Source organism: Schistocerca nitens, chromosome 4 (assembly GCF_023898315.1).
Source record: "Schistocerca nitens isolate TAMUIC-IGC-003100 chromosome 4, iqSchNite1.1, whole genome shotgun sequence".
NCBI classification, from domain to species: domain Eukaryota; kingdom Metazoa; phylum Arthropoda; class Insecta; order Orthoptera; family Acrididae; genus Schistocerca; species Schistocerca nitens.
In genome coordinates this window covers 356,421,904-356,434,757 of record NC_064617.1, presented here as the reverse complement: position 1 = coordinate 356,434,757, position 12,854 = coordinate 356,421,904, and the positions used below count along the sequence as shown (strand labels likewise).

Genomic DNA, 12,854 nt, shown 5'->3' with positions numbered 1-12,854 from the left:
ATCTGTTAAATTACCAGATGTCAAGTTTGTCTTATTTGCAGATGATGCAAACATTGCAATAATTAGTAAATCAAATATAAATTTAGAAAGGCAGCTAATAAAATTTTTACTGACATTAGTAAGTGGTTCATAGCCAATTCACTGTCATTAAACTTTGAAAAGACCCACTATATGCAGTTCAGAACTTCCAAGAGATTTCCTTCTAGTGTGTGTATAAAATATGATGACATGGAAATAGTAGAAGTTGAGAGTGTGAAATTCTTGGGGTTACAACTTGATAATAAATTCAGTTGGGAGCGACATACTAACGAACTGCTAAAGCGCCTAAACAAGCCTGTGTTTGCAATGCGAATGATGTCAGACATAGGAGATATAAATATAAAAAAACTGGCATATTTTACTTATTTTCACTCCATTATGTCATATGGTATCATATTTTGGGGTAACTCCACAAACCGAGAAAAAATTTTTAGAATACAGAAGTGTATAATAAGAGTAATGTGTAGTGTAAATCCAAGAACATCATGTTGAAACTTATTCAAAGAATTGGGCATACTGATCACAGCTTCTCAGTGTTTTTATTCCTTAATGAAGTTTTTTGTAAATAATACACCTCTTTTTCCAACTAACTGCTTAGTACACAGTATCAGTACTGGGAATAAGAACAATATACATAAAGGTTTAAAATCACTTACTCTTGCCCAGAAATAAGTCCAGTATTCAGCAACTCATATTTTGAGTAAGTTACCAGCAACCATTAAGAGTTTAGTTTCAGACAAGACACAATTTAAACTTAATTTAAAAGAGTTTTTGGTGGCCAACTCCTTCTATTCCATCTATGAATTTCTTAAAAAGTGCAGTAGACCATTTTAATGAAAATTTATTTTACTTAAATTTTTGACAATACCTGGTTATAACAGCCAACTAACTACCTACTGTGTGAATGATGGATGTATGGAAAGCAGATGTAAGTCTTAAGTCTGTAAATAGTGGAAGTTTAATTTTAAATCTTGTACATAATTTGACTGTTCTTAACTGAGGATCATTGAAATGAATAATTTAGTTCAATTTTTGACAATACTTGGTTGTAATAGCCAAGTAACTAGCTACTGTGTGAATGATGGATTTAATGAAAGCAGATATAAGTATTAAACCTGTAACTATTAGAAGTTTAAATTTAATTCATATACATAATTTTACTGTTTGTTGACTGAGGATCATTAAAATTAATGAAACTCAAGCTTTTCTAATTACATTTTTGTAATGTGTTTATCTGACATGTTCCACACCCTGGAGGATCCCATCTTTTGTGGGTCTTTGGAATGAATAAGTAATCTAATCTAAGCTAACTAATGTAATGTCACAGCTTTCTGTCACCAATTTCTATGTCATTTATTAAATAAATAAGCACGTGTTTGAATTATATTCGTGGAGGTTTTTCTGCCTGTGATTTGAAGTGTTCTCAAGGTGTCCAAGTAACTTTATACCACTCAGATAAATGTTAAAGATGTGAATCTTGTTGTGAAAAAAGGATGACAATTTGTTGAGAGAAGTGAAGAGGTGATTACGAGATATTATCAAGTATGGACAATGTATTGTTAAGGTTTGTGAAAATTTGCATTATATTTCACTTGTAAGTCTCCCCATATGCTTGTAGTGGGTTGTTGTTGTTGTTGTTGTTGTTGTTGTTGTATCCAGTGAGAAACATGTCTAGATTTACCATGCATTTGAACCAAGTGCAATGGCAAGAGATAATTTTGTAATAAATAAAAAAGTTCAACATGTAAATTAATTGATAACACTTACAGATTATACACTTTTTCTCATGCCACATGTTGTTGTAGAGGTAGATGTCTGTCAGTGTGTGTGCTTTATATTATGTTATGGTGAATATACATTTGTCTCTCACTATACCATCCTTTTCTATTTTTCTTTTCTTAGGCTGCTTTCTGTGGGTACAATAGAAGAAAAAATCTTCCAACGCCAAATAAGCAAGACCGATCTAAGTGGTACAGTTGTAGATCCACAGAACAATAGTACCATTCGCCTGTCTAAAGAAGAACTTAAGGTTTGTTTTAATATTCATATCATTGTATGTCATTATCAAAATAAGTTTTTATTTATCACTTGAGTCATGATTGTTGTCCCCCTTCACTCTGCTTCCACCCTTTGCCTCCTCAATTCCTAGGACAATATTTCATATAGCAGCCTTCTTTGCTGCTGTAAACAATAACTCCTAAGATCATCAAGGAATGGATCTATACTCATTAGAATGGGAGGAATAAGTGGGCAAGTTATATGTGAAAATTTTGAAAACAAATCATAACCACTATGAAAAGCCAAGCCCTGAATTTGTGGTAGAATAGTTACTCATCATCATCATCATCATCATCATCATCATTTAAGACTGATTATGCCTTTCAGTGTTCAGTCTGAAGCATAGTCCCCCTTATAATATCCCTCCATGATCCCCTTTTCAGTGCTAACATTGGTGCCTCTTCTGATGTTAAGCCTGTTACTTCAAAATCATTCTTAACAGAATCCAGGTACCTTCTCCTTGGTCTACCCCGACTCCTCCTACCCTCTACTGCTGAACCCATGAGTCTCTTGGGTAACCTTGCTTATCCCATGCGTGTAACATGACCCCACCATCTAAGCCTGTTAGCCCTGACTGCTACATCTATAGAGTTCATTCCCAGTTTTTCTTTTTGATATCCTCATTGTGCACACCCTCCTGCCATTGTTCCCATCTACTAGTACCTGCAATCATCCTAGCTACTTTCATATCCGTAACCTCAACCTTATTGATAAGGTAACCTGAACCCATCCAGCTTTCACTCCCATACAACAAAGTTGGTCAAAAGATTTAACGGTGCACAGATAACTTAGTCTTGGTACTGACTTCCTTCTTGCAGAAGAGAGTGGATCGTAGCTGAGCGCTCACTGCATTAGCTTTGCTACACCTCGCTTCCAGTTCTTTCACTATGTTGCCATCCTGTGAGAATATGCATCCTAAGTACTTGAAACCATCCACCTGTTCTAACTTTGTTCCTCCTATTTGGCACTCAATCCATTTATATCTCTTTCCCACTGACATTACTTTTGTTTTGGAGATGCTAAGCTTCATACTATAGTCCTTACATTTCTGATCTTGCTCAATATTACTTTGCAAACTTTCAATCGAATCTGCCATCACAACTAAGTCATCCGCATATGCGAGACTGCTTATTTTGTGTTCACCTATCTTAATCTCACCCAGCCAGTCTATTGTTTTCAACATATGATCCATAAATAATATGAACAACAGTGGAGACAGGTTGCAGCCTTGTCTTACCCCTGAAACTACTCTGAACCATGGACTCAGTTTACCGTCAACTCTAACTGCTGCCTGACTATCTATGTAAAGACCTTTAATTGCTTGCAAAAGTTTGCCTCCTATTCCATAATCTATTAGAACAGACAATAACTTCCTCCTAGGAACCCGGTCATATGCCTTTTCTAGATCTATAAAACATAGATACAATTCCCTGTTCCACTCGTAACACTTCTCCATTATTTGCTGTAAGCTAAAGATCTGGTCCTGACAACCTCTAAGAGGCCTAAACCCACACTGATTTTCATCCAATTTCTCCTCAACTAATACTCGCACTTTCCTTTCAACAATACCTGAGAAGATTTTACCCACAACGCTGATCAAAGAGATACCTCTGTAGTTGTTACAATCTTTTCTGTTTCCATGTTTAAAGATTGGTGTGCTTACTGCTTTCTTCCAGTCTGATGGAACCTGTCCCGACTCCCACGCCATTTCAGTTATCCTGTGTAGCCATTTAAGACGTGACATTCCACTGTATTTGATGAGTTCTGACTTAATTTCATCCACCTCAGCCGCTTTATTGCACTGCAATCTGTTGACCATTTTCTCCACTTCCTCAAATGTGATCCTATTTCCATCATCATTCCTGTCCCATTGTACATCGAAATCTGAAACATTACTGATAGTATTTTCACCTACATTGAGAAACTCTTCAAAATATTCCCTCCATCTGCCCAAGGCATCAACAGGATTCACCAGCAGTTTTCCTGACCTGCCCAAAAACTTGTCATTTCCTTCTTACCTCCCTTTCGAAGACTGCTAATTACACTCCAGAATGGTTTTCCAGCAGCTTGACCTAAAGTCTCCAACCTGTTTCTGAAGTCTTCCCAAGATTTCTTCTTGGATGCTGCAATTATCTGTTTGGCTTTGTTTCTTTCTTCAACATAACTTTCTCTGTCTACCTGAGTTCTAGTATGTAGCCATTTTTGATATGCCTTCTTTTTCCTTTTACAGGCTGCCTTGACTGTGTCATTCCACCAAGCTGTTTGCTTCATCCTACCCTTACACACTACTGTTCCAAGACATTCTTCAGCCACTTCTAGTACTGTGTCCCTGTACCTTGTCCATTCCTTTTCCAGTGACTGCTATTGACTACATTCAACTAACTGGTACCTTTCTGAGATCACTGTTATGTACTTGTGTCTGATTTCCTTATCTTGAAGTTTCTCCACTCTTATTCCCCTACACATGGACCTGACCTCCTGCACTTTCTGCCTCACAATACCAATTTCACTGCAGATTAAATAGTGATCAGTGTCATCAAAGAAACCCCTGAATACACGTGTGTCCCTCACAGCCTTCCTGAATTCCTGATCTGTTATTATATAGTCAATGACAGATCTGGTTCCCGTGCCTTCCCAAGTATACCAGTGAATGTTCTTATGTTTAAAAAAGGAGTTTATGATTACTAAGCCCATACTGGCACAGAAATCCAAGAGTTGTTTCCCGTTCCTGTTGGCCTCCATATCCTCTCGAAATTTACCCATAACCTTTTCATACCCTTCTGTTCGATTTCCAATCCTGGCATTAAAATCACCCATGAGCAGAACACTGTCCTTCCTTTACTCTAACAACTATATCACTGAGTGCATCATAAAAACTATCTATCTTATCTTGATTTGTCCCTTCACAATGCGAATATACTGACACAATCCTAATTTTCTTGCTAGACACTGTCAAATCCATCTACATCAGTCGTTCGTTTACATACCTTATTGCAACTACACTGGGTTCCATCTCTTTCCTGATGAAAAGCCCTACACCCCATTGTGCTATTCCTGCTTTGACTCCTGACAGGTAGACCTTGTATTCTCCCACTTCCTCTTCTTTCTCACCCCTTATCCGAATGTCACTAACAGCTAAAACGTCCAACCCCATCTTACTTGCAGCTTCTGCCAGCTCTACCTTCTTCCCAGAGTAGCCCCCATTGATATTAATAGCTCCCCATCTCGTTGCCATTCGTTTGCCGAGTCGTATCTTAGGAGTCCGTGGTTTGTCAATTAGAGGTGGGACTCCGTCACCTCCAAAGGTCTGAGGCATTTTGCTCTGATTGTTGCCAGCATCATATTTATAGTACCAGGTAAGCAGGTTGCTAGCCTTACTTGCCCCGGGTCCCATTGAGTTTTACCCCTAACGGTTGAGGGACTAACCGGTGGATTTGGTAGTCTTTGCCATCTGAGCACAAAGGTGGCCACGACTCGGAATATGTCTGAGGTGCCCAGCCTTATTCCAAAGTAACTGGTATCCCGACTGTCAGGACCACTTACGTGGCCACTCATACGTTGCCCGTGGTTCATGAACTAGGACATGATACCAGGAACCCACACCATGAACCACTGTGTTCAAATAATTTTTACTGGCATTATTCTTGTAATCAGAGTACTGGCATTGCGTGCAGAACATTGTGCTACATGTATTAATTCTTCTACATACCACTGAATATTTCTGGTCACTTGCCATGCCAAATGGAAGGCATTTGTATTGGCACAATCTGAATGCTGTATTTTAGTATCACAAAGTTTTATTTATTCCTTATCTAAGGGTACCTGTAGTGGTGCCCCAATGATAAACTACTTGTCACCAGATAGTTTTGCCAATAGTTATTCTTGGCGTGGTCCTGGAAATGCATGTATATAAGATTACACAACGGTCACTGTCAAATTGCCACATATATCCATTGCAGAACGTGCTTTATTTGTGATCACCATGCACAAAACTCATTGGCTAGAAGAAACTGGCATGATGTTCTTTCAGTTGTGTAGTTGGTCTCACTCTTCTTTCACATCTTCTGTCCAGAGAAAGAAATGAGGCGAGGCCTGCAAAAGCAAGGAGCAGCTGACACTTGTTGCATTATGTGCAGGTAAAATGTTTTTTACATTCTAGAACAGGTTCAAGCATGGGTACATATTCTTTTTATGATGAGTCAAAGTCAGAAAATGGAGTGTAAACAAGATAGGTTGACTCAGTTTTTGGTTTGGAGCCTGAAAACTGTAAAAGGTGTAACCCAAATAAATCACTTAAAATTTTTTCCACAACTTGGGTTTCTGTGGGCTTAGATCCAAGGGCATCATAAATGAGTAAGTCTCATAAAACTAAAAGAAAAATTATCTTTGAAATAAAAGCAAAATAATAATTGAAATAAAGGCAGGCAGTTGTGAAAGTACACATCTTTGTATCTGTGACATCAAAATCTTCTGCACAATAACATGTTGCTCTGCTGCATGCGTTGTAATATACTTGGATCTTCTTTGGCAAGCTTTTCACCAGATAGGTGAAATATTGCTGCTGAAGCCCATCTCACTCGTCAATGATGGCACTCCTGAGATCATCCAGTGTGTGAGGATAGTTCCTACAACGATGCACTGAAACTTTCAACTGGTCCCAAGTGCATCATTTTGAGTTCATATCAGCAGATTGTGCAGGCTGTGCAGTCTAGTTGAGTAATTTTTGAGAACATTTCTCATGGAGAACGGCAGGTTTTCTTAGTATTTTAAAATGAACATAAACAGTCTCGACTGCAAGAAACCTCTTTTTTTTTTTTTTTTGTTATTACTGGTTTTGGTCAGTTACTGACCACCTTCAGTCCTCATACCATGTTGAGAGGTGGCGGCAGGCATTACAAACTCCACGAGCGTCAATGTGGTGAGCAGTTGGCATTTGTGGAGTTGGCAATGCCTGCTCTGTTCACCACTACCACCTACCAATATGATATAATGTCTGAAGATGGTCAGTAACTGACCAAAACTGGTAACCATAAAAATAAAGTTTTCTTGTGCTGGAGACTGTTTATGTTCTTCTTCTTCTTCTTCATCATCATCATCTTCTTCTTCTTCTTCTTCTTCTTCTTCTTCTTCTTTTTTTAAACTAGTTCAGTTCTGTCTCATGGAGGCAGATGTTGATAGGATGGGCAATGATGTGCATTATCATCTTGAAAGATGATCCTATTGCTGAAATATTGACGTAAGGTTGGACAATCCATTGGCGGATCCTGTCCCAGTACAGCATAGTACTCAAATTATTCTTAATAATGACGAGAGACATATGTATATGATACTGGTCCAAAACATGACTGACCCACCTCCTTGCAGAATGCATTTCTGAGATGTGCATTGATATCTGGTCACTTCCATGCTCTTCTATGATGATCAAAAGGCACCAGGCAAATCTTGCCCTCCTTGGTGAAAAGACCCTGATGCTATTATTCAGGTACCATATTCCAGATGTTCCACTTTCACAAACCAAGGTGTTGAGGAATTTGTACCGTTGTTTACAATGGACACCTAGAAGCCAGTTTGTTCGTGCAAGTAGTTGTGTAGAGTCAAAGTCGATGAAGTTCTCCCAGCTGCCTCTGAAAAGGCAGTATGCAGTTCTGTTGCATTTTCCTTGGTTTATTGTAACTCATAAGCGATCATCAGTTGGGTCTGGTTCACGAGTGATCGCTGCAAGGTACATACTGAAATGCAGTTTTATTTTCATAACCATTACAAAGGTAGCTGTACATAGTGGCTTCCTGTGGTGAGAGGAGTACTGAGACAGACTACTCACTGTAGAAAAGCACAAATGATTAAGTAATGAGGGTGGTGTGGAACATATTTGATTAGTTTGTATTTCAAGTCAGTGGAAATGCTGCCCCATGAATCATCAAATTCCTACTAACATTCTTATACATGATAGACATGGTGATATGGCAATTACTGGGAACTGTCCATTATTGTATATGACCAATTGCCTGTGTGTTCTTTGCATTGGTAGACAGTTGATGACTTTACTTTTTTTTCCATTGATTAAAACTGAATGTCCTCCTATATCAGTCTGAAAGTATGTTGGAATATTGTTCAGTGATAGTTTCAGTATCAGTGTGCTTGGTGCTTGTTTGGACATAGGAATGAACCACACTGTGACTGAACTGCCGGTGTGTGCTATGGTCAGCTCTGATACACTACTGCCAATGGTGAAATGTTGCTGGCAATTTCTACAAATCGGTTCTTGCTAACAATCAGGACAAAATTAGGGTACCGGTGAATATTGTTGTGAATATTCTTCCTTAATACTACTTGTTAATAATGACACTAAGGAGGAGTGGCTGCTTGGTTTCTTTCACAGTGTTACTTGTCTCAGAATCATATTATTTCACAAGTGCTGTGGCAGAAAATGACAATGACTGATTACACATCAGTTGCATGATCGTACATACACCATTTTTATTGTATTTTAGCTATATCTGTGGTATTGGTAGTTTATAATCCCGTAGATATTGCATATGATTGCTATTGCTAGGACATTCTCCAAAGATAGTCCAATAATGTGAAGGTGTTTGTTAAATCTCTGCATCAGTGAATGACTACATCACTTTTGAGGGAAACTGCATATGATTCATGGCATTGCTCATATGGTATTTAGTTTTTTCCCATTGTCCTCATAAAAGGTGAGTCCTTCTCAACCTGGGGTTTGAGTGACCTTGACCCTCTTCTATATCCTTCTCCAACCACCTCGCTTTCTTCCCTGAGGCAGGGACTAATAGCTTCAAAAGCTAGAAGTAGTTACTTCATTTTTTAATGTGTCTAGCAGCAATATTAGGCTTTCATCTTCTGAGCGTAATTGATGGCCACCCATTGTATTTCTTTGTAATATTATAATTTGAAATCTTGCCTTATTATCATATCATGATGAATATATTTGTATGTGACATCCAAGTTCCTTGCCATTGCAATTTTTTCAGTAGATAATCTACAAAAGGTATCCAGTTACTGTGTTCAGAATCTGTAATAATCTCACTAGGTATGATCTCTCTCTCTCTTTTTTTTTTACAGCGATAAATGTCACCACCATTGACAGTGTTGTATTCCATTTAGAAAATAAGACTTTACAGTTATTCACTTCCATTTACAGCCATCTTTCTCTTCTAAATACTGTGTGATCATTATCATTATTAATTAGTGAGATTAATTTTTATACCTTACCAATGATGCTCATGAAGTTAATTATGCAAGCATGCTGAAAAGGAAAGCCTCCAAATTTTTTGTGTGAAAACTCTTAAAAGTTTTCAGATAAAACAAATGTTATTAACATTTTACATCTTTATTCTTTGTATCTAAGTACTTGCAACCCTCTGCTGATAGATGGCTCTGAATTTTGTGTGTGTGTGTGTGTGTGTGTGTGTGTGTGTGTGTCAGTCATAACTATGTCGGTGCATGACAATCAGTGTGCTATAATCCAGATGTGACTCACTCACTCCTTCAGCATGACAATGCCAGACCACACCTGAGCTCTGGAACATGTGCGATAATCCTATGCTTTGGGTTCACTGTCATTGATCATTCTCCATACAGTCCCACCGTGTCCCCAACAGATTTTTATCTGTTTCGAAAACTCAAAAGAACTGCTTCGAGGGCTTTGCTGTAATAGTGATGAAGCAGTGCAAGCAGGGGCGAGGTTATGGCTCTGTCAACAAAGTCAGACATTCTACAGTGATGGTATCAACAAACTGGTCTCTCTTTAGGAAAAATGTGTTCATCATCAGGATGACTATGTTGAGAAATAAATATGTAGACATGAAAAATAAAGATGTAGAAGGTTAATAAAGTTTGCTTTATTTAAAAAGCTTTAAGAGTTTTTATATAAGAAATTCAGAGACATTACTTTTCAGGGCACCTCCTTATAATATCATTTTAATATTTTCTATTTGTGATATGCAAGAACGAATCACTGTATCCTACTGCTAGTATGTGTGAGTGTAACTGTGCCGAATGTGGTGCTGCTGTGCTTGTGCACTTGAGTCGGCCACCAATTGTACCAGCCCGAGCCTGCCTGCAGGAGGCATGCACACACACGGTCTCCACTGCACCATCTGCATCTGTGACTCATGCCCATGTATGGGTGGAACAGCACTGATTGACTCTCTGTATGTTATTCTAGTTTGTATCATGCACAGTAGTTGATGTGTCTTGTGTAGTCCCAAGAGGCTATTATCATTATAATTCAGAGGTTATGAATAAACTATATTTTTGTGACTTGGATCAGTTTTGCGTAATACTTGGTTACTGCACAGTTGAATCCCATCCTCGTTGCCAGTTCTGTAATAACCAAGTAATACACAAAACTGATCCAAGACACAAAAATATAACTTTATTCATAACCTCTGGTCGATAACAAAAATAGCCTCATGGTACAAACTAGAATAACACAGAGAAAGTCAGTCAGTGCTGCTCTGTGCGTCAGTCGCAGGCAGATGGCATGGCGGAGACCGTGCCACGCACACACCTCCCAGAGGTGGCATCTACATCTAGTTGGTTACTCTGCAATTCACACTTAAGCGCCTGGCAGAGGGTTCTTCGAACCATTTTCATACTACTTCTCTACCATTCCACTCTCGAATGGAGTGTGGGAAAAAGAAACACCTGAATCTTTCCGTTCAAGCTCTGATTTCTCTTATTTTATTATGATGATCATTTCTTCTTATGTAGGAGGGTGTCAACAAAATATTTACGCATTCGGAAGAGAACGTTGATAATTTAAATTTCGTAAATAGATCTCGCCGTAAAGAAAACCGCCTTTGTTTTAGTGACTGTCACCGCAACTCGCATATCATATCAGTGACACTCTCACCCCTATTGCACGATAACACAAAATGAGACGCCCTTCTTTGCACTTTTTTGATGTCCTGTGTCAATCCAACTGGTAAGGATCCCATACCGCACAGCAATATTCCAGCAGAGGACAGACAAGTGTAATGTAGGCTGTCTCTTTAGTGGGTTTGTCGCATCTTCTAAGTGTTTTGTCAACAAAGCGCCGTCTTTGTTTCACCTTCACCACAATATTATCTATGTGGTCTTTCCAATTTAAGTTGCTTGTAATTGTAATTCCTAGGTATTTAGTTGAATTGACAGCCCTTAGATTTGTGCGATTTATCGTATACCCAAACTTTATTGGATTTCTTTTAGTTCCCATGTGGATTATCTCGCACTTTTTTTTGTTTAGTGCCAATTGCCACTTTTCGCACCATATAGAAATTCTCTCTAGATCATTTTGTAATTGGAATTGATTTTCTGATGATTTTACGAGATGGTAAATTTCAGCGTCATCTGCAAACAATCTAAGGGGGCTGCTCAGATTATCACCTAGATCATTTATATAAATCAGGAACAGCAGAGGGCCTATGACACTACCTTGCAGAATGCTGGATATCACTTCTGTTCTACTCGATGATTTACTGTCTATCACTACGAACTTTGACCTCTCTGAGAAGAAATCACGAATCCAGTCACACAACTGAGATAATACTCCATATGCACGCAATTTGACTGATAGTAGCTTGTGAGGAACGGTATCAAAAGTCTTCTGGAAATCTAGGAATATGGTATCGATCTGAGATCCCTTGTCGACAGCACTCATTACTTCATGGGAATAAAGAGCTAGCTGTGTTGCATGAGAACGATATTTTCTGAATCCATGTAGGTTATGTATTAATAAGTCATTTTCTTCAAGGTGATTCATAATGTAAGAGTACAGTATATGCTCCAAAATCCTACTGCAAATTGAGGTCAGTGATATGGGTCTGTAATTCAATGGATTACTCCCATTTCCTTTCTTGAATGTTGGTGTGACCTGTGCTACTTTCCAGTCTTTAGGAACAGACCTTTCGCCAATTGAGCAGTTGTATATGATTTCTAAGAATGGCGCTATTGTGTCTGCATAATCTGAGAGGAACCTGATTGGTATACCATCTGGAGCAAATGACTTGCCTTTCTTTAGTGATTTGAGTTGTTTCGCAACACCTAACATATCTACTTTATGTGGCCTCCAGTGGCCGGGAATCTGCATCCATGACCACTGCAGATTCTGCTGAACTTCCAGTTTAAACCCTCTTTTTGAATCCAAACCAGAGGACCTTAACTGGTTCTGAGAACAATACTGTAAATCATGAGATGTGCTTCCACATTACATATGAACTTAGCTATCTTCATTACTGAAGCATGCTATGTAAAGGAATTGAGGATTGCCTATCAATCCAGGCAGCAAATGTTATGGATGATGACATGAGCCATAATTTGCCAGTGTACTCACTATCCATTGGCAGAACTGTTTCCATATATCAAAAGGGACCCCATGGGGAACACAGTAGTGCACAAGAGACTTCTTACCTGAAATGCCAGCTATTTCACTGAAGTATTCTACTGCCTGCCTACTGATGGAACTGATACTTAGTACTGCACTCATCCTCTGTACTTACCCAGACCTCTCCAGAGGATCTTTTCGATGCCCATGTTATCTCCAATTTATTCTCAACAGCAGACAGCACCTCATAACTGTTGTTCAGGTGAAAGGGGGCAACTTCCTGGCCAATACCCTCGTTTGCATTTTGCCCAAAGATTTGTGACACAGCTACAGCCTGCCATTCAACTTTGGGTGAAGACATACAACTCAGATGCAACATCAGAGAGTCCAGGTGATACTTGAGGTATCAGAAGTGCCACAGACTTTG

At 38.7% G+C, this 12,854-nt stretch overlaps 1 protein-coding gene across 6 annotated transcripts in view; it reads left to right on the top strand.

Annotated features, from left to right (window-relative positions):
* Positions 1-12,854, top strand: part of LOC126253094 (DNA repair and recombination protein RAD54B-like) — a 357,224-nt gene that overhangs the window by 307,851 nt on the left and 36,519 nt on the right. For all 6 annotated transcript variants that reach the window (XR_007545901.1, XR_007545900.1, XM_049954200.1 and 3 more), the window contains one exon: positions 1,942-2,068. Coding sequence is in view for 4 of the 6 variants with exons in the window: in XM_049954200.1 (XP_049810157.1) it covers positions 1,942-2,068 (127 nt within the window). In the remaining 2 variants the exon portion in view is untranslated. The remainder of the gene's footprint in view (positions 1-1,941; positions 2,069-12,854) is intronic.